This window comes from Heptranchias perlo, chromosome 12, assembly GCF_035084215.1.
Source record: "Heptranchias perlo isolate sHepPer1 chromosome 12, sHepPer1.hap1, whole genome shotgun sequence".
Lineage (NCBI taxonomy): Eukaryota > Metazoa > Chordata > Chondrichthyes > Hexanchiformes > Hexanchidae > Heptranchias > Heptranchias perlo.
In genome coordinates, this window is record NC_090336.1 from 46,233,433 (window position 1) to 46,256,018 (window position 22,586).

At 43.7% G+C, this 22,586-nt stretch overlaps 2 protein-coding genes across 2 annotated transcripts in view; both read left to right on the forward strand.

Moving 5' to 3' along the window:
* The window catches only part of LOC137327785 (low-density lipoprotein receptor-related protein 4-like), a 49,307-nt gene extending 44,822 nt beyond the window's left edge, over window positions 1-4,485 (forward strand). Inside the window, exons 6-9 of the mRNA XM_067993591.1 lie at window positions 2,918-3,037; window positions 3,186-3,311; window positions 4,031-4,156; window positions 4,373-4,485. Of these exons, the coding sequence (XP_067849692.1) occupies window positions 2,918-3,037; window positions 3,186-3,311; window positions 4,031-4,156; window positions 4,373-4,485 (485 nt within the window). The remainder of the gene's footprint in view (window positions 1-2,917; window positions 3,038-3,185; window positions 3,312-4,030; window positions 4,157-4,372) is intronic.
* A 346-nt stretch (window positions 4,486-4,831) lies between these two features.
* The window catches only part of lrp4 (low density lipoprotein receptor-related protein 4), a 108,896-nt gene continuing 91,141 nt past the window's right edge, over window positions 4,832-22,586 (forward strand). The window contains exons 1-5 of the mRNA XM_067994059.1: window positions 4,832-4,907; window positions 10,699-10,824; window positions 11,548-11,778; window positions 16,828-16,984; window positions 19,487-19,704. Of these exons, the coding sequence (XP_067850160.1) occupies window positions 4,883-4,907; window positions 10,699-10,824; window positions 11,548-11,778; window positions 16,828-16,984; window positions 19,487-19,704 (757 nt within the window). The 5' untranslated portion in view covers window positions 4,832-4,882. The remainder of the gene's footprint in view (window positions 4,908-10,698; window positions 10,825-11,547; window positions 11,779-16,827; window positions 16,985-19,486; window positions 19,705-22,586) is intronic.

A 22,586-nucleotide genomic window follows, 5' to 3' on the forward strand; every position in this document is an offset into this window, starting at 1 on the left:
CGTGTTACTGCAGAGTAGGTGCAGGTGTATTTGCAGGGCTCGTCCGCGCAGACGACTGAGAGACATCGGCGGTGTACCCGGCTGCACCCTGGAAGGATGCGGAGGAGAAGTTGTGGAGGGCAGTGGTGACTTTGACAGCGACAGGTAAGCAGTTGGTGCTGGGGCCAGCCAGGAGCAGCTCGGCATGAAAGAGCCTGCAGATCTCCACGACTACATGTCGAGCGAATCTGCGCCTCCGTGTGCACTGCTGCTCGGAGAGGTCCGGGGAGCTGCGCCTCGGTCTGTGGACCCTGTGGCGAGGGTAGTGCCCTCTGCGATGCGTCTCTCTCTGCGGTAGCCCTCCCTCCTGCTGTGCAGGTGGGCGTGCAACAACACCGTGTTGGGGGGCTCCACGTCTCTGTGGTGGACGGCGTGGATTGCGAGGCTGCTGGGGCTGGTCATGCTGTTCGTCCTCCGAGGGTGTCCACGCACCACTCATCTGGCAGGTGTTGGTCTGAGGGGTTGTGCAGGGTAGGTGGGTGGTTCCTCGGGCTGGGGCTGCGGTTTCGTGTCGGTCTGTCCTCTGGCTTGGCGGGGGGTGGTGGGGGGCAGGGGTTGCCCTATGTGACGCGGTGGCCTCCTGCGTGGGTGAGGGCTCTCCCCCGTGGAGTGCACCTTGGCACCTGCCACAGGCTGCTGGCTGCAACACGCCTGGTTGGAGAGAGACTGTTTCCCCCAGTGTGGGAAACACGCTGCGATGCAGGTGAAATCCCACACTTCCTCTTTTGACAGCTGATTCAGCTCATTAACTGACCTCAACAAGCAAGGTAAGTACTCTCAAGTGGAACCCCGCTGGCTTTAATTGCCTGCGGGATTCCCACCAGCGGGGGCCGCGCACGCAGCCCCGCACGTCATCGGGGAACCCGGAAGTGGTCGGGATCGCGGCGCGATCCGGTCACGTGACCGCATATCGGGATTTTCGGGGCCCCCCCGCTGGAAACCCGCAGGAAACCCGACCCTAAAATCGAGCCCCAAGACTGCACTTAAAAAGTAATTCACTGTGAAAGTGCTTTGAGACATTTCTGAGGTGTGATACGGTGCTGTAGAAAATCAAGACATTCTTTGTAAATATACATTCGAAAAGCCCAGGAGCTTATGCTGAGGGTTGGAGAAAAAATGGAAGGGTGAGACACACTGGGGCATTCTTAGGTGCTGAGTTAGCTAATCTAACCATGGTGGTATGATGCAAATTGGGAGGGAATATTTGCCAAAGTGCCTGATTACTGTCCAAGCTTGAAGTGTGTATATGTGGAAAGGGAGTGAGTACAGGATTGTGCTTAGCTGTGATGCTCCCCATGGTATAAAAGCCTGCTGACATTCACTGGCAAGGCTGATGCGAATAATAATTATTAGAGTACGATACCAGGGAGTGACCACTGCTCATGGAATTGTATCTGCTGCAAGGTGTCAAGAGAGGGACAGAGTGAAGAAAAGTGGCAAAGAAATAGAGAAATTCGGTAGCTTCTTGCAGATGAAGAATAATGCTACTGTTATTGTCATATATTATCTATTATTATCATGCGGAGATCCTAAATATGGCAGCTTTATTTCTCAATGAGCTTCTAGATCCCAGGATGCTTATAAAATTCGAGGATCTCACACATGTTCAATGTGAACACTCTGTTTTAGAATATTTTGAATTTCAAACATGGATAATTAGAATTTGTTCATGTGCCAGGGTAGAAGATTATGCAGTTCCAATTTTTAATACCAGTCTTTGTTTAGTCACAACCTTCAGAAAGCAGGGGATGAGATGGGTTAAAATGTCAGGATCGAGCACCCTGACCCCATTCCAGCCCCTTTAAATTTTAACATACAGAAAACAGGCCATTGACGAGACTCCTAATTAATATCCCAAAGTCACGGCTGACATCATCAGCGCCACAAATTAAATTTAACTGGAAGTGAGGGGGGGGCCGAGCTGTTTGCAGCCCGGCAGCTGATCCGAGGCGGGAGCTGCCAACTCACTAAGGTGAGTGCTAAAGATCTGTTCTTTTAGCACTCTGTGTGGGCCAGGAGGAGCAGGTGTTCTCCCCCCAGGCCTCACAAAGAAGCCTTCGACCTCCCCCAGCCTCGATCACTCCCGGGGTCTCTCCACTCCCCCCAGCCATGATCTCTGCCCTGAGCCTTCTGCCTCCCCCGGCCCTGATCTCGTCTCCCGTCCTGATCGTGAGCCTCCCTCTCCCCTCCCGATCGGGAGCCCGCCCCCCGATCGCGAGCGTGGAGCTGATACTCCCTTCCGAGTGCCAGGGACCGTCCCCACAGGTCCCCGATTGGGACCTCCTGCAGCTAGTTTTCCCTCCCTCCCACCGACACATGGCTGTCCATTTGGTCGGTTGCCGGGCAGGATGCGGCCCAACAATATTCTAATGAGGCTCTGCCGTTAAGTTCAGTAGGGCCTCCACCTCTCTGGCCTTGTTGGGTTCTTTGGCTGATTACGTACTCCTCCGCATCCTACCTGGCTCCGCGTTAAAATCTCGGGGCCTGTGTGTGTTAAAGCAGTTGGACCTGTGAATTGAACCAACTGTGAGTACCAGTTTCTATGACTTGAGCGATTGCATCTTTTACATAGCTTACTGTGAGCCTCTAGTGGCAGAAGCAGAGAAATGCAGCAGTACATACCAGACAGGCACTTCTAAAATGATAATTTAAGATCTTCGACCAGTGCAACAACAATATTTTTCTATACTTGAAATTTCAAATGGGAAACTGCAGATTTTACACTTTTAAGGTTATCTGATTTTAATCCCCTAGAAAGTTTTATAAAATTATTTTTATATTCTGGTTCAGGCCTGTTGATTAGGAAATTTTAATTTTAAAATAGAAGTATCTACCCTAGCGCATGTAATAATTTAATTTTCTTGGTTCTTCTCCACAGCATCCCATCATCCATGTCGGTCGGGCGAGTTTCTCTGTAACAGTGGGCTCTGTATCAATGCTGGCTGGAGATGTGATGGCGATTTTGACTGCGATGACCAGTCGGATGAGAAAAATTGCAGTAAGTCTTTTTAAATCACGTTCTTCAAAAACACATTCTAAACAAGTATCTGAGAAACAGTTGTCGTGAGTGACCGATAATATAATAGTTTCTATCACTGATAAATCAGAGGAAAGGAATAAATATGCTGTATTTTGTTCTTGCGCAGCTGCCTCACAATGTACGACGGACCAGTTCCGCTGCAAGTCAGGTCGCTGTATACGGTTGTCGTGGCGATGTGATGGAGAGGACGATTGCTCTGATAACAGTGATGAAGAAGACTGTGAAAAGACAGGTGACAATGGGAATTACTAAATGATGTCGATGTTTTCTTGAAGTGCAATTTGAGACCAGAAGTAGTAATACCAGCAGAGGGCCAGTGATTATCACAGAACAATGGGCCAATTTAGTGCATCTGAGCGCAGTTGATAAGATTTTTGAGAGTCTAGCATTCTACCACTGGCTACCAGGTCACTCAGCGAAACTACCTTTGGCATATTGGTGGCGTATTATGGGCAGGATGTGCCTGAACTGCTGATATGCGCAGCCAGTACGCAAGGCTCTATGCCCATACCACAGACTCATCAGATTGCTCCATCATTCTTGTAGGTGACATGCACACACACATACTAGCTCATCATACTAAGTCATTGCCTTCCACAGTCAGGTCAGGGGATAATAAATGGTGCAAAGATCAGACTACTGTGATTACTACAAGTAAGATCTGTGGCAGATGGCATTAGCTGTTGTCGAGCTGGTTATTTTAATGGCTGAAGTGGACGTGAGGGGATAGCGTTGTGATTTTGTGCTTCAAATGGGAGCCTCATCTACTGGCAATGCAAATTTGGGCAAATGATGTGCATGATTTTCCAACCATTTTAAATTAAAGTTCAGGAAATCACATGCAGGGTATCCTGAATTTCTGATCTGCACTGGCACTGGGCAAAGCTCCCCACAGAAGTATGAAACCAGAAAGTTACCCTAAAGATGTTAACTTTCCTACTTTTGTCACAGAAATCCCACACTGTGCTCCAGATCAGTTTACATGCGGTAATGGACGTTGCATTGGTCAACGCAAAGTCTGCAATGGTGCCAATGATTGTGAAGATGGCAGTGACGAAAGCCCACACCAGAACTGTCGTAAGTTTGAACATAATAAGTAAAATATCAATGCATGCCATAAACTTGTATTTTTGAAGTTTCTTAAATTACTTTTTGTGGAGGAGTGCAGTTTTATCTTTTACAAACTCCCTTTATCTATGTGCTCAGGGTAGAACTCAGTTATCGACAAAATGTGACTGGTAAACAGATTTGTTTTTCTAAGATAAATATTTGGCTAGTGTTTCTTTTCTATAGATTACTCCTGTTTTCAGTTTGTCACCAGATACTATGCCCTGAACAAGTGGATAGGCAGGCGACCTATTCCTAGGCCGCTGCCATTTTGGAGCAAGCTACCAGGAGATATGTGAGCAGGGAGGGTAAGCTAAGGCTGAGATCCCTGCCCCCGCCCTTCCTTTTTGGAAGCACTGTGCTGCCATTCACTATTCTCTTAATGGGATCAGCTGAGAATGAAAATTCATGGCATGGGGAATTGCAGGGGCAAAACTGCATTCTACCAGCCTGTGGCTTAGCATGTCGGCACAATGTGTCATCGCATGCTGCCGCGTAAATAAGGTATATCGAAATTATTTCCAGGCTAAAGAAATATCCACTGCAGTTAAGACACATTAGCAGTTACCTTGTGATTTAAAATCAGGTGAACGATCTGAAGAGGAAAGCTGCAATGTGAGCAATGGTGGATGTGCACACAAGTGTCAGCAGGTTCGAGGCGCTGTACAATGCACATGTCACACAGGCTATCGATTAATGGAGAGTGGAAAATTGTGCCAAGGTAAGACCCTACAATTGTAACTTTTACTTATTAGTATTAAAGTGCGTCAAGGCTGCCGAATTCCCTCGCATATAGCCATAGCAGATTAATTAACAGGTCTGTCAAGTTCAAATAACGAAACAAAGAGTCTTCATCTGAAATGTTAACTTGACTGTTCTCTCAACAGATGCCTTTTCTAAAATACTTTTCTAAAAGAATCAAATAAAAGAAATCTAACAAAAGTGCCCCTTTTTAGAGGGGCACAACTAATAAACACCCAAGTCATATGAAAGACAAAGCAAACTTAATCAAATTAAACAATAATATTATTTTCACTATCTGCACATGCCTGACCCTGCAGTGCCCTCCGGTCACGAAAGGCCTCAAGTGTACCGGCGGACACCGTGTGCTCCTTTTCCAGGGCCACCTGGGCACGGACAAAGCCGTGGAAGAGAGGCAGGCAGCCAGAGTGACCACCTCCACGGGCCACGTCTAATCTCTCAACAGATGCTGACTGACCTGCCGAGTTTTTCCAGCATTTTCTGCTTTTGTTTTAGAACAACTCGCCAACTTGCCAGTAACATCGGTGTGTTGGTCTCCCCAGCTGTAAAGTTTTATTGGTGTCATGCTGCATTTGTGCTTTGGTAGCCACTGTGATGAAGTATACATCCACTCCTGTTAGTTTAGGGCACTAGGGCCATGGGGAGTGGATGGTGGCAGCCAGCAAGGCTTCCAATGTCATCACAGGTGTCCCTGATTAAGTAAACCAAGCAAGGGGGGGGGTTATAAAATCCAATGTTTCAGATCAGTGGCAGACCTTTAGGGAGGAGAGGCATAAGTGTGTGATAAGTGTAGTTTTGGTTTTGTGAGCTCAACAATAAACGTGAGCAGGAGTGTTGAACTGCCTTTAGTTGACTAGGTTGATTGGTGTTAAGAGCACAAAGGGGTGATCCAAATGCTGGCCATCCTGACACAAGGGCCATTTGATCACATCAGTTACAGCTGCTCACTGCCCCAGTCATTAGCTTTTTGTCTAACGTTTCCTTTTAGGATTAACCTCCTCTGGTTAAAGTTCAAGTAGCAGTCTTTGATGAGTGGAAAGTTAATTAATGTTCGTTCTAAAAATGTCCTTCATGCTGACCACCATCTTATCAAGTGAACATTCAGCTTTTCAACTCGTGTGTCAGCTTGTCAGCATTTCATAAAAAAAGCCAGCTTTTTTCACTGGGAATTGGGATTGTCAATATGAACCACTCAGACCAGTCAGATCTGCACAACTGGAGACTGTCAGAACCAATCATATCTGTTAGAAGCAGGACTGAAAGTTTTTAGAACCATTGTTTTCCCCCATTGCTGGTTGTGGCAGTTACAGATGTTCCAGAAGAAACTAGTTTTGGCCTGAAAGGCAGAATTATATTAGAATCATAGAAAGGGTACAGCACGGAAGGAGGCCATTTGGCCCATTGAGTCTACACTGGCTCTATGCAAGAGCAAACCAGCTAGTCCCACTCCCCCGTGCTATCCCTGTAGCCCTGCAAATTTTGTCCTTTCAAGTACTTATCCAATTCCCTTTTGAAGGCCATGATTGAATCTGCCTCCACCATCCCCTCGGGCAGTGTATTCCAGATCCTAACCACTCGCTGTGTAAAAAAGTTTTTCCTCATGTCACCTTTGGTTCTTTTGCCAATCACCTTAAATCGATGTCCTTTGGTTCTTGACCCTTCCGCCAATGGGAACAGTTTCTCTCTATCTACTCTGTCTAGACCCTTCATGATTTTGAATCTCTATCAAATCTCCTCTCAACCGTCTCTGCTCCAAGAAGAATAACCCCAGCTTCTCCAGTCTATCCACGTAACTAAAGCCCCTCATCCCTGGAATCATTCTAGTAAATCTCTTCTGCACTCTCTCTGAGGCCTTCACATATTTCGTAATGTGCAGTGCCCAGAACTGGACACAATACTCTAGTTGTGGCCGAACCAATGTTTTATAAAGGTTCATCATGACTTCCATACTTTTGTATTCTATGCCTCTATTTATAAAGCACAGGATCCCATATGCTTTTTTAACCACTTTCTCAACCTACCCTGCCACCTTCAGCGATTTGTGCACATATACCCCCAGATCTCTCTGTTCCTGTACCCCTTTTAGAGTTGTGCCCTCTAGTTTATATTGCCTCTCCTTGTTGTTCCTACTGAAATGTATTACTTTGCATTTTTCTGCATTAAATTTCATCTGCCACATGTCTGTCCATGCCACAAGCCTGTCTATATCCTCTTGAAGTCTATCACTATCCTTTTCACTGTTTACTACCCTTCAAAGTTTTGTGTCATCTGCAAATTTTGAAATTGTGCCCTGTACATACAAGTCCAAATCATTAATATATATCAAGAAAAGCAGTGGTCCCAGCACCGACCCCTGGGGAACACCATTGTACACCTCCCTCTAGTCCGAATACCAACCGTTCAACACTACTCTGTTTCCTGTCCCTTAGCAATTCTGTATCCATGTTGCGACTGCCCCCTTTACTCCATAGGCCGCAATCTTGATGATAAGCCTACCATGCAGCACTTTATCAAACGCCTTTTGAAAGTCCATATACACCACGTCAACCGCATTGCCCTCATCTACCCTGTCTGTTACCTCATCAAAAAACTCTATCAGGTTAGTTAAACACAATTTGCCTTTAACAAATCCGTGCTGGCTTTCCCTAATCAATCCACACTTGTCCAAGTGACTGTTAATTCTGTCCCGGATTATCGTTTCTAAAAGTTTCCCCGCCACTGAGGTTAAACTGACTGGCCTATAGTTGCTGGGTTTATCCTTACACCCTTTTTTGAACAAGGGTGAAACATTTGCAATTCTCCAGTCCCCTGGCACCACCCCCGTATCTATGGATGTCTGGAAGATTATGGCCAGTACCTCCACAATTTCCACCCTTACTTCCCTCAGCAATCCCATCCGGACCAGGTGACTTACATACTTTAAATACAGCTAGCCTTTCTAGTACCTCTTCTTCATCAATTTTTAGCCCATCCAGTATCTCAATTATATCTTCCTTTACTGAGACTCTGGCAGCATCTTTTTCCTTGGTAAAGACAGATGCAAATTACTCAGTACCTCAGCCATCCCCTCTGCCTCCATGAGATCTCCTTTATGGTCCCTAATTGGCCCCAGCCCTCATCTTACTACACACTTACTGTTTACATGCCTGTAGAAGACTTTTGGATTCCCGTTTATGTTGGCCGCCAGTCTATTCTCATACTGTCTCTCTGCCCCTCTTATTTCCTTTTTCACTTCCTCTTTGAACTTTCTATATTCTGCCTGGTTCTCACTTGTGTTATCAATCTGTCATATGCCCCTTTTTTCCATTTCATCTTACTCTCTCTTTTGTCATCCAGGGAGCTCTGGCTTTAGTTGCTCTACCTTTCCCCTTCATGGGAATGTGCCTAGACTGTACCCAAACCATCTCCTCTTTAAAGGCCGCCAACTGTTCAATTACAGTTTTGTCTGCCAATCTTTGTTTCCAATTTACCCGGGCCAGCTCTGTTCTCATCCCATTGAAATTGGCCCTCCTCCAATTGAGTATTTTTACTTTACAGTGGTCAGTGTAATTTTCCATAGCTATTCTAAACCTTATGATACTGTGATCGCTGCTCCCTAAATGTTCCCCTACTGACACTTGCTGCACTTGGCCCGTGAATTCCCGAGAACCAAGTCCAGCAATGCCTCCTTCCTCGTTGGGCTGGAAACGTATTGGTTAAGAAAGTTATCCTGAATACATGTCAAAAATTCCTCCCCCTCTTTGCCCTTTATATTATTATTGCTATCCCAGTCTATATTAGGATAGTTGAAGTCCCCTGTTATCACTACTGCTATAGCTTTTGCACCTCTCTGTAATTTTTCTGCAAATTTGCTCCTCTATATCCTTCCCACTAGTTGGGTGGCCTATAGAATACACCCAGTAGTGTACTGGCACCTCTTTTATTTCTTAACTCTAACCAAATAGATTCTATCCTTGACTCCTCCAGGATATCCTCTCTCTCCAGTACTGCAATATTCTCCTTAATCAATACTGCCACCCCCCCACTTTCTTTCCTTCCCTGTCTTTCCTGAACACCTTGTATCCAGGAATATTTAGCACCCAATCCTGCCGTTTTTTGAGCCAGGTCTCTGTTATTGCCACGAAACTGTATTCCCATCTGGCTATTTGCGCCTGCAGCTCACCAACCTTGTTTACCATGCTTCGTGCGTTTACACACATGCACTGCAAACCAGTCTTAGACTTCCTTGTACTCTCTCTTAGTCTGATCCCACCTAATACTGTACTATTACTTGCTCTATTGCTACCTTTCTCTCCCGAAAGACTTCCAATTAGGCTCCAAAATGCTGGAAAATGCACAACATGAAGTGTCAGAAGTCAAAACCTTCTGGGGTAGGCATTTGCTGACATCCAGAAAATAAATCTCACACCTTTAGTACTCACATTCTCCTTTAGTAATTTCTACATTCACCATTTCTGCGCTTAAGGATTTTTTCGCTACAACAATGATTAAATGTTGGGTATATTTACTTGAGTTATGACCTTCATGTCCTGCTTCACCTTTAGTGCAACCCCTTGTCTTCATGTGTTACTAGGCATATTCAGGACTCTTTTTCAGCTGTTAGCTTTTCTAGGGATGTGTCAGCTTTTGTGAAGCTGCTGGTCAGCTTTTGTTGGTTTGCTAAGTTGTTAATTCTGGAGAAGCAAATACTGTAGTTATCCTATTTTTTCCAGTTGGACTTGGTGCAGTAAGATCTGGGTTCACACCAGTCCAAGCTGATGAGGCACTGCTTTGTCTGCTGGCTGTAAGGATTCTACATTAAATTAAATTGTGCAATCTCAACCCAGTGCTAGTTGGTTTGGGCTCACAGCATAAGACCGCTCGAATTTGGCACTCAGTTTCACTCGAGAGAAACCACAATGAAGGCTGGTTTGGATAATGGGAAAAAAAATCAATGTGATGCAGATGGGTGCTCTTTTGGGATTGTGGCTAAAGCCCATTTTTGGGACAGAGTATTGAGAGCTTAGCTCCAGCTGGAATGTGCCATATCTGAGCTGGGAGTACTTTTTGAATGGCCAAAATGGCAATGTGCATGATTTTCCCATTAACATTTCTTGACCTGAACGCATGAAAAAAAAATTTCCATTGCTGAGACATAGCGAATATTGCTTACCATTCAGTCTTGTTAATACAATTGGTGGCGGCTGACAAAATAGATCTTATCAGAGCTTCAGCTGCTTTAAGCTCCTATGAGTTTATTTTAATTGAATTCAGCCAGAGTTGGGGGGTTTTCTGAGATTAACAATCTAGTCATTGTTTTCTATTGACAATTGCAAATCATAAGAATGAGCATTTGTATTTATTTCGAACACTTTGTTGGAAGGTGCTGACACTTGTGCCAGTTTTCAAACTTTTTCCACATATTTTGGTATGTTATTATCCCTCCATCCCACCCACAAGCCTGGGCTCTTACTTGTTTAAAAAGTAAGAGGGGCTCTGCTGGAGGAAATGCATCTGTATTTTTCTCACTGACCAGTCCTTGTATTCTTGTGTAATGTCAAATAAATCATGTACATAAGATGTCATTTCCTCAGTGACTTCAGAGCCGCCATTCACTGGTGAATGTTATCTATGTGGCTGTGTAACTAGGAGTACAGGAGATGTAAGGGGAAGGGAAGCATTCTACGTCATAAGCATTAACTTACCCTCTTTGCAAGAGTCACAGTGGTCCGATGAGAGCATTGTGGTAACTGTTGTACTGATTTCTGCAGATATTGATGAGTGTGCTGAGGACGGATACTGCAGTCAAGGCTGTACCAACTTAGAAGGAGGATTCCAGTGCTGGTGTGTTCAGGGCTATGAACTACGACCTGATAAGCGAGGCTGCAAAGCGTTGGGTAAGTGTGCTTTAACCATTCTAAATTATTCTTACAAAATGGCGTCAAAAGTTGCATTATTTAACCATCGTAAAACAAATCTATTTTATTCCTAGTTCTCCTCCTAATTCCTGCTCAGCGTCTGTTTCCTGCTTCCATGTGGAGTACTTTGTGGAACGGTTTGCTTTTAAAGGTGTTATTTAAGTGCAAGTTGTTGTTATTATTCCCCTCTACCTAGGTGCAAAGATGGATTGATTTAAACTACAGTGTTCACATACATGTTTGTGAAACATTACAGTATGGAGATAGCGACACTCATAAGCCAGTGTTGCTATGCATTGTGTCATGGTGTGATAGAATTATATAGAATCTACAGCAAAGAAAACAGGCCATTTGACCCAACTGGTCTATGCCAGTGTTTAACTTCACACGAGCCTCCTCCCACTCTCGTTACCTCTTCCTGCCCTGCCCCCCTGTATCCCCCTTTTCCATTCTCCCTTTTGTATGCATCAAGCCTCCTGCATCAATGCTATCTGCTTCAACCACTCCATGTGGTAGCAAGTTCCACATTCTCACCACTCTCTATATAAAGAAGTACTTCCTAAATCCTTTATTTGATTTGTTAGTGGTTAATGTCAGGGGACACTTGAAATCCTGTTGCCTAAAATATGTTCTTTAATTTGTGTGTGTGTGTATATACATATATATATGCACATTATATAAAATTGTTGTTATTATCTTAAGGACCGGAACCAGTGCTGCTGTTTGCAAATCGGATTGATATCCGCCAGGTACTGCCCCGCCGATCAGAATACACGCTCCTACTCAACAATCTGGAGAATGCCATCGCTCTGGACTTCCACCATAACAAGGAGCTGGTGTTCTGGTCAGATGTGACCTTAGACCGTATTATGAAAGCAAACCTGAATGGAAGTAATGTGGAGGAAGTAGTGTCAACAGGCCTTGAGAGTCCAGGTACAGAGAACATAATATAAAAAACATCAGATCAATTTAAATGATGTGATTAAACCTGAAGCATACATTTTATTTTTAAAAAATGTTTACACCATCACTGTGTTGGTTAGGATTGTTTTTAGCTAGTAAGACTTGTTTTTGTCTGGTTCACCAAAGTGGTTGCCACCTTGTTTACTTTGGGTACCACATCTTGTGTTACATGTAAGTCTGAAGGGAGAAGTGCACTGTGCAGGAATGCTACTGATAATGAGTGTTGTGTGGAGTGAATTGGCATTAAGCCTGAAGAAAATGAGCTGACTCACTTCTCCAAATTTGTAAAAGATAAGTGAAATACCGCAGTGAGTCCAATGCAGACACAAAGGTAAGTAATAATAAAGGTAAAGATTGGGGCCTGGGTGGTGTAGTGCATTTACATACTGTCACCTCTGGAGCCTGGCTTCCAATTCAGTCCAACCATCTCATTAGGCAAAGAATGAAAGTCTCCTTCGTGTGTCCTTAAAATTATCCATTTGAGCAGTCTTAACTACAGTTTGGCACTAAGCTATAATCTCCTCCTAAGAGACCACAATGGTGTGGCAAAAATTAATGGTACATCAGTACAATGGGAGGTACCTTTTTTGAGGTTAGAGTTCAAGTGAAATGTTGAAGCAGAATAGTCTTTACTTTGTATTTAGCAATCCTGTACCTACTCGGACTTTGAAGTGCTCACACTGGGTGCCAAGAGTAGAAAACTTTCCATTCAGCAATTCTCAACTTAAAATTTTTTTTAAAATAAAGGTATTAGTTTGTATTTCATTCTATTATTCTCTATATTTTTTAAATCAATGCCCTGACTTCCAGGTTTCCCAGATAATGTAGAATATTGTTTCCAAAGAAGAAAAACATTTGAAACTATCATTGGTTAAAGTAGCAGACTGTTTAGAAAGACTGTTCTGTGCAGTGATATTAAGGAGTACATCAGAAATGAGTTGTCATGTTTAGATGTGCTCCCGGAATTAAATTTTCACCCGCGTGAGCATGGCAATTCACATTTTGCATAATACTGCACTCTATGCACAGATTGAAAATGTCCACATATGCAAGCTACACGTAGGGCTTGATATTAGGAGGGAGGCGGGTTGGCAGCGGGGGGTCGACTGGGCGCATGGGTAACGTGCCCAATGAATTCGGGGTGCTCCGCACGCGATCGCAGCCTAATTGAAGCCACTTACCTTGGCTTCCGGGTTTCGCACTGGAAAGCTGCGCAGCGGGCGGACTGCACACCCGCATTATAGGCTGTCAGCTGGAGGAGCCCTATTTAAAGGGGCAGTCCTCCTCTGACTGATGCTGCAGAAAGGAGCCAAAATTACAGCATGGAGCAGCCCAGGGGGAAGGCTGCTCCCAGGTTTAATGATGCCTTACCTCAGGTCCTACTGGATGGGGTGAGGAGGAGGGGGAGGACAGAGATCTTCTCCCCGGTGGATGGGAGGAAGTGGCCTGCCTCGGCCACCACGAAGGCCTGGCTCGAGGTGGCAGAGGAGGTCACCATCACCACCAACATATCGCGCACCTGCATACAGTGCAGGAAGCGCTTCAATGACCTAAGTAGGTCAGCCGAAGTGAGTACACTTACTCATTCCCTTACACTCCGTCTGCCACATCACTGCCCCCACCCCACATCTCCTTCTGCACTGCCAACACTACTCTGTCACATCACCCCTCACACCCACTCAAACCTCATCCTCATCTTACCTGCACTTACTCACCTCGCCAGTACTCATCCCACCACTACCACTCAACCCAATCCTCATACAATCTCATGGCTCTGTCTCATACTCACCCTCCAATGCATCTCTTTCACGGTCAGCCTCACCCAACCTGCCACTACCTGTGCTGCAGCCACAGGGCATGCATCACATATGTGTAGTAGGAAGCGTAAGGCAAACATGTCATGAGCATGAAGGGGATGCACAAGGCTGTTTGAGGGTTTGTCATGGTTTTTACTTATATTTGATTTCTGACCAACTCACATTACATATTATATTGTCACCACTACTGCCACGTGTTGGCCATTCTTGACTGGCTTGTACAATAATGCCCTTTCCTGAGGATCACCATGAAGACCTACAACTCATGCCACCCATTGTGTCACTGCAGGGTGGGTGTAGGTATATTTGCAGGGCTCTTTTGTGCAGACGACTGAGAGACGCCGGCGATGTCCCCGGTGGCACCCTGGAAGGATCCGGAGGAGAAATTGTTGAGGGCAGTGGTGACTTTGACAGCGACAGGTAAGAAGATGGTGCTCGGGCCAGCCGGGAGCAGCTCGGCATGAAGGAGGCTGCAGATGTCCACGACTACATGTCGAGTGACTCTGAGCCTCCGTGTGCACTGCTCCTCAGAGAGGTCCAGGAAGCTGAGCCTCGGTCTGTAGTCCCTGTGGCGAGGGTAGTGCCTTCTGCGATGCATCTCTCTCTGCGGTTGCCCTCCCTCCTGCTGCGCAGGTGGATGTGTCACAGCATTGTGTTGTGGAGCTCCACATGTCAGAGGTGGACGGCGAGGCTGGTGATGCTGTTCGTCCTCCGAGGAGGTCATGACTGCAGCTACGGCGGCCCCCATCCGCAAGATATATGTTTGAGGGGGCCCGCAAGGTAGGTAAATGTGTCTGCACATCGGGGTTGAGGTTCCAAGTTTGTGAATTTTAGTGTTAGGAGGAGGGTGGTGAAGGCCAAACTTTGTCCAAAGTGACAGAATGGCCTCCTGAAATGAGTCAGGGTCTCCCCCAACACCTGTCAAATGGACCTTTGCAGCTGCCACAGGCTGGTGGATGCAACACGTCCATTTCAGCTGGGAATGTTTCCCCCAGTACGGGAAACACTCTCAGTTTAGATGAAAATCCCACCCCTCCTAAAATATCCTACAAATCAGGTCTGCTAACGACCTGAAGTATCAAAATAATTGCCTTAAGTGGGATTCTGCTGGCTTTAATTGCCAGCGAGAGTCTTGCATGCGGGTGCTGCGCGCACATCTAAGCGCGTCACTGGGGAACCCGGAAATGGGCGGGTTGGAGCCGGGCTCCGGACCCGCCCCGGGAATCCCCAATTTTCGGAGCCCCCCACCCCCCCCCCCCCCCCCCCCCGCCACGAACGCACCCCCTCGGACGTCCAAAAATCGAGCCTATAATCTTTCCTACATGTGGCCATAAGCATTGGTGATGATGTGGCCAGGACACTATAGCATGCTAAAGGGGGTGCGACAGCTGGATTGTTTACCCATTGTTGACCTTTGTTTCATGGATGTGATCGGTCTGTGTACACAGCAATGACCTTGGATCACTAGGACCCTATCTGTACATAATGTCAGTCTTTTTACAGAAAATCAAAGGTAAAGCATAGCAAACTGCTCTTCCCTTGAGGCAGATTTGGCCATTGACCGTAATGCTTTTTAGCCACTAGAACAGAGGTTCTCAAACCTTTTTTACTGAGTCCCCTTCATGGTTTAAAAAGAGTTGAAATTAGTTTTCGCCATAAACGCGCACAATTTTCTTTTCCATTGAAGTCAAAAGGATGTCTAACTGTCCAATATGGCGAGTGGTGTGCACGCTCTCAATCCGCACTGAGAATACGCCACCCACTATGTTAGTAAATGCTCCAGTACAGGCGTCCAGGGCCCATACCCGAAACAGGTGTTATTCTCTTTGCATATCCAAATAGGGGCTCTAACTCCTGATTGAGCCCCCCTTTTTGAAATTGGGCTCCCCCGATGCCGGTTGTGTTCAGGATAACAATGTCTACATGCGGCCTAACCAGTGGTCCTTGAAGGGCTACTGGAGGCCCTGCTGCCAAAAAGGCACTTTTTTAAAAGCACTTACTTGAATATACCCGTTGCCGACCCCCTCCGATTGCCTTCCTCCTTACCGATTGCTCACTCCTCCTTGATCGCCTCCCAATCACCGGAATTTCGCGTTGTGCTGGGATCTCCCTCTGCGAGGCTGCATCAATGCACATATTCTCTATGAATTTAAACTTACGTTTGCCCAGTTTCTTTAAAATTTAAAGGAATTCAGATTTTTGACGGAGCTGCTCTGGCTATGCGAAGGTTACATCGGTCAGCCTGTTATTCATTCACCTCACCTCCCCTCCTCCCCACCACCCCCATCACTCCCCCCGAAACCTGATATCCCAGGAGTGCACCCACCAGTTTAGGAGCCTTTGCACTAGAATAAAGATAGCCAAATGGAAGGACAAGATGTGCAGTGAATTTCTGTATTGTTCCCCTCTGTAAACGGATACTTGTAGCGGCTGCAAAAGCTGCTGAACTGCATACACCAGCCATTTACACAACATTTAATGCTCTGCCTTATGCTCAACAGAAAGATGAATTTTCTCCAGATACGCATCAAACACCAATGTACATGCTTTTGCCCCCCATTCTGCTTCTGCGCACACAAGAACAACTATTGTCTATTAATGCATAAACTGAGTTTTCACAGATGCCAAGGATTTTTTTCCCCTCGGGAGTCTAGGGCATTTGGTGTGGTAGAAACTTGATTTAAATCAGTTTAAATTATTGGCCTACATGGACCAGGAGGAAGGGCGTTACTTGCTTAAAGCATGCGGTCATTTTCTAATTTCTAAAAATGCCTGAAAACTTTGAGCTTTATTTTCATTAGGTTGATATTTCTGACTAACCCAGTAAATATATTTGTAGACAATTTAGAACTGCATTGTTTTCGATCTATATCTGTCTAATATTTTTGGAGTTTCAAATGTTTATTTTCAGTAGCGTCTGGTAAGGAAACAACAGCAAGCTAATTATAAAATGGTTGAAACAGCACACAGGAAGGAAGGTTTTACGTTCCATCAATTATTTTCTTCTGGTTTTTATAGGATTGTGAGTCTCTCAGATGTCAGTCAGGGAAATGCTTCTGTTATATCTCCTGCATCTGCTTGTTACTGCAAAGAGGTGTAGATGCTGCTTTGTGATTCTTGGGCCACAGATGTAGGAGGATGCTAACAACAGCTGAGTAAACAGCATGTGTATGATGTCTCCCAAAAAATTAATCTTTGTCAGGTGGGCTGGCCATTGACTGGATCCACGACAAGTTGTACTGGACGGACTCCGGGACATCACGTATCGAGGTCTCAAATCTTGATGGAACACAGAGAAAAGTACTTTTGTGGCAGAACCTAGAGAAACCTCGAGCCATTGCACTACATCCAATAGAGGGGTAAGACAGGCCACAGACGTTGATCCTGCATGAATCTATTTGAATCACCTAAAGCATTAATACCTTTCCGCTTTTAGCAGATACCATCTGTTTCAGCTCAGGAGTAATATATTTCAAGTAAAATCATGATCTTTGCTCTTAAACATCACTGCAATTAGCAACAGATTCTAACCTCAAACTCAACTATAATTTGTAGTGGTTTTAATGAGTCATACATTTTTTTAACATGCCACAATCCCAAAGGTCATTTTGACACGGTACACCCTGTCACCGGGGGCCTACCAAAGGCTTTACTTCATCCACAGCAAATTGAAGTCACTCTTTGATGTTATATTAGTTGCGGTGTCCCAAAGTCCCAGCCAAATCTACAAATGTATCTTATTGAGGGACATTGCTTATCATCACATACCGAATGTATTTGGCTTGGAATGGATTCCTAACTGGTCTCTTTTTTTTAGTGTTTTAGTTTGTTCTCCCAACTTTTCTATTTTTGCTGTCCTGCTGTTGCTATTTCAGCTGTCCCTTTTATTGACTTATGTATTGTGGGTCTTTCTATTTTTAAATAGTTCTTGTAGCTGGCTGGCATTGTGGTTTGATCTCTGCTATTGGTTTTGTATACTGCCTGTCCCACTTTGTGGTCATTATGCTGATGCCCTGTTTTCTCATTAATTCCAGTTGAGAATTAGTGAGAAAATTCATTAATATACAAATATTTTGTATTTGTATGTTTGTTATATTTAATGTAATATAAATTGAACCTCTGGTTCAGATCTAACGGTTCACCTATCTCTAAGGATGTCACACTTTCATGGGCTTGGCCATGGTTGCCACGGATGCAGTTCTCCACTTTCTATAATTCTCTATTCTATGAGAAAACATCTATCCAGGTGTTGAAATTATGCTGTCAGATACTAGTGCATGAACACCTAGCTGTCCATTTGAAATACCTCTGTTATCTTAGTTTATTATTATTTAAGATAATTGCGTTAACACATCTGCTGTAACACCTCTACTAAAATAATGGAAAGCAATTCCAGATGAATCTGTTAAGCATTAGTAAGCTAATATCCCACAGTGTATTTTCAGAGCCGAGAGAATACATTTATAAGTATTTATAAGTCCAAGTTCAGACTCATCTGCACAAATGTGATTGGTTTCAGCAGGACAGGAGCTCCCAAATAACTCAGGGAAGGGGATGTGATCTTCAGTTCTACAAGAACACAACAGGAATTATTTTATTTAATATTGCAGCTGAAATATGCTTATGGCTAGACTACAGGAATTTAGATTTTTCTCAAAAATGAAGTGAACTGAATTCCAAAGTCACTTTGATTTATTATACACATTTCACACCTGCTTTCCTTTTTGTACAATCAGTTCTGGCTTGTCCCTTTGGAATGAATGGTGACGTACATGACAGCAAAGAATGTCACATTTTCTGGAGTGCGTAGTGCCTACTTTTTTTGTAATTACAGCTACACATTATATTTTATGATGATATTATTGGTTGAATTCTCCAAAGAAGGATCCATTAATCATTCCCATTGTTTTTAGTTTAGGAATCATGAGTCTTTTTGAGACAGAATTTTTTTTAAACAAATACTGTAATGTTTTTTTATATATTTAATTAAACTTTCCAAGCCAAATTTCACACTACATTTAGCAAGTTGCATATTGTTATATTCAGCTCTATCACTTCCATATTATAGCTGCAAACTGCAATGGATCACTTCCAGAATGTCACACTTTAAATTGCAATGTGTTGTACAAACATATTGAAACTAAACTGAGACAATCCTCTTTTTCACACACAATGCTGTGCTGATGAAGTTTAGAAACAGTAACTTCCAGTGATTTGAAATTTGGTATTGAAAACGCCTTTAAAATCTTAGAATGACTGTCAATTACTTGCTGTCAAATGATGATTTCATCAATTAAATATCATAGAATCATTTCAGGATGTCATTATACGCTTCTATCTCAATGCTTTTTAATGTTTTTCTACTCCCCTCTCTCTCTCTGCCGCTGCCCACCCCGCCCGCCCTCGCCGCACCCATTTCAAAATTGAAACCTTTGATTGAATGGTAAAATACTTGTAGAAACTGATGAATTAATGGATTTATCCTTTTGTAGAGACTATAACCCCAATTTTTACCTAACACACCCAGCGGGATCAGGGCACGTTCAGGTCGGACGCCCAATTTACACCTTGCCCAATTTGCGGCTCCATTGATGTCATTGGAATGTAAAATTGGGTGTCTGCCCTGAACATGCCCCGTTTCTGCTGGGAGCATTAGATAAAAATCGGGGCTTAACTAGTTGTTTCAAAAATGATCATGTGCCATTAATTTGTCATCTGAATTACTTCAGTTTCATTTATTTTTTGTAGATTTAGGTTTAATTATTCCGGAATTATGCTGGTTTTACTCCTAAGTAAAAATTGCTTTCATTTAGCCTCAAATCGTTCATTCTTCATTCTATTCTATCTGATGCATTTTACAGAACCATCTATTGGACAGACTGGGGTAACACACCCAGGATAGAATGTGCATCCATGGATGGATCTAACCGCAGAATCATCGCAGATACCCATCTCTTCTGGCCCAATGGGCTGACCATTGATTATGCAGGACAAAAGATGTATTGGGTAGATGCCAAACATCACGTGATTGAACGTGCGGATCTTGATGGTCAGAACAGAAAAGCAGTGATCAGCCAAGGTGTGTACTTTAACATTTTGCTATTGGAATAATGGTTTATTACATAGCATGAAAGCAAGTTGATTTATGTCGAGTTCTATCGAAACTACAGCACAGAAATAGGCCATTCGGCCCAACTGGTCTATGCCGGTGTTTATGCTCCACATGAGCCTCTTCCCTCCCTACTTCATCTAACCCTATCAGCATACCCTTCTGTTCCTTTCTCCCTTACGTGCTTATCCAGCTTCCCCTTAAATGTACCTATGCAATTTGCCTCAACTACTCGTTGCACATTCCACATTCTTACCGCTCTTTGGTTAAAGAAGTTTCTCCTGAATTCCCTATTGGATTTATTAGCGACTATTTTATATTAATGACCTCTAGTTTTGGACTCCCCCACAAGTGGAAACATTTTCACTGTGTCTACCTTATCAAATTCATTATCAGGTCACCCCTCAGCCTTCTCTTTTCTAGAGAAAAAGAGCCCCAGCCTTTTCAGCCTTTCCTGATGAGTATATCCTCTCAGTTCTGGTATCATCCTTGTGAATCTTTTTGTACCCTCTCCAATTGGCAGATGTTGGGGTTTGTTATATCCTAACATACGATGGGATATGTTTTCATTTGTATATATGATTAAAGGAAAATTATTTTACTAAACTCTTATTATATACTGATAGTCTAAGAAAAAAAATATTTAATTTTACACTCAGAAGAAAATATTGCTCTACATTTTAGCCTGGTTGAATGTGATGAAGGATTGCTGTTGTTCCATCATATTGAAGAGTGCACTGATAGTCACATAACTGTGGTGTCACATGTGAAAATACATATTGACTTGAAAAATCAGCTCGATTTTCAGAAACATCAAATACCAGCAGGTTAGTAAAGAGCCAGGTTGAAAATTGCACAGGTACAAAGTCTGGCACTCGCTTTTTTGGAGAGGCTTGTCACGTAGAATATATCAGAAAAAAGTGAGCGGTGGAAAATAGGAAATAGTCCATAAGGCCGCTGCAGGTGCTTTCATTTCATGCACAAGGAAGATGAGGGGGTAGAGGAGGAAGCAGCAAAAGAAGTAGGGCCATCTCAACACCTTGCAGCAAGAGAAATGAGGGATCAGCTGATTGCTCAGTGATTCTAGTGACCACATTCCTCTGCCCCTCTGCTTCGCAGACCATAATACCTCCTTCACCACCCCATTAGTATTAGTTTTTGGGCCAGATGAAAGACAGTTTTTTGCCAATCGTATACTTTCCAATGCACATCTGGAATAATTTAGAAAGTTATTGTCCATACTACAGTGTTTTTTATTAGCCATACTGCACCATCAGCCTTAAAGTGGAGTATTCCTTTAAGAAGTTCATGGAGCCATATATGCTCTTCTTGGTGTTTCTAGAGCAGTATAATTTACAAATATGTACATGAAAAATTATTTTAGAGGCTTTAGAGAGTAGTGAGATTTACTTCAAACTCGTTTCTTTTTTTCTTTTACACTGAAGTTTACTTTTAACCTGCCTCTTTGACAACAACATTGAACTCTTCTCTGCTTTCCTTGCCTGTGGTTCTTTTTGTTTTTATGAGGTTGTTATCCCTCACATATGTTCTGTAAACAAGTCACATATATGTTGACATATATCCTGTAAACAGGTCACTGGTGAATGTTCGACCATTTGGGTTTCTTTGGAGATGAATTTTAAGTTATTTGCAGGTGGGTTGGGATTGAAAGCTGCAACTGTGACAATAGGCCCAAATGTTGTGAAATATAACACAGCTAACCATAGGCAGCTGGGTGAGGTGAAATTTTTTTTTCCTGCTGTTCTATGTGTGACATTTGGATCTGGTACTTATACAAGCAGATTTATTTTTTATTCAACTTGTTTTACCATTTAAGATGCTTTTCATACACTTCTCCCAGATTTGCTTTATTGGATTAACTGGTCGGGACCACTTAAATAGAATAGTTAATTATCATTTAACAGAGTGGTGACTTAACCCTTTGTGTACTGAACTGCTTTTATAGCTTTCAAAATCTGAATGGTTTCCACAGTATATGAAATACAAAGGATATTTTTAATGTTGATTGCTATCCAGCAGAATTAGAGGAATATGTTGCAGTAGAGAAAATCCCTTAAGTTGTATCATTGATTGATGAAAACTTTGCAATCCATTTGGAAATAGATAGTGAATGGCTAATTCATATTGTCAACTATAGTAGTGTTTGGTGCTGGTGTGTTCAGGGCTATGAACTACGATACTGGGGGAAGCACTTCTGCTCCTCTGGGCCCACAGATTGTGCCAGAAAGGCATTTGCCTGCTGTTTCGGGCCTTCTTGTCTCCTCTCACATGGCGTGAAGGAGAAGGCCCGGGAATCCCTGCCCCCAGGGGTTGCAATTGCAAAACCTGAAAAAATGGAGGCCCGCAGCCTCCTTGAAAGGTTTTAGTGACCAACCCGCCTCATGGGAGCGGGTTGGTTGCCTGCCCCTCGTCCTGCCCCAGTGAAAATTGGAAATGGGTGGGTTGGGGGGCGGGTCTGAAATTGTTGCAATTTTCATTGCCTTCCCACCCCCAACTCACCCTTTTTCACAGTTAAAATCCTGTCCCATGTGTTTTAAGTTTGTGATACTGGGACCTGTCTTAAAGGCTAAGGTGCAGAGCAGTACAATGGAGACCCTTGACTCATAAAAACGTTATTCAGTGTGGTCTGCAGCACAGATTAAATAACTCTGTCAGAGTAGGTTAGAGTTCATTAGCCCTTTGAATGGTTGGTAAAAACCATTCAACTAAATGATTAGTGATAGATTTTTGTTTTCCATTTTATTTTTAATTTTCAGAACTTGGTTGCTGTCTCAGAGGTTATATAATCATTGGACAACATTCCACGTTACTGTGTCCAGGTTGCTGGATCA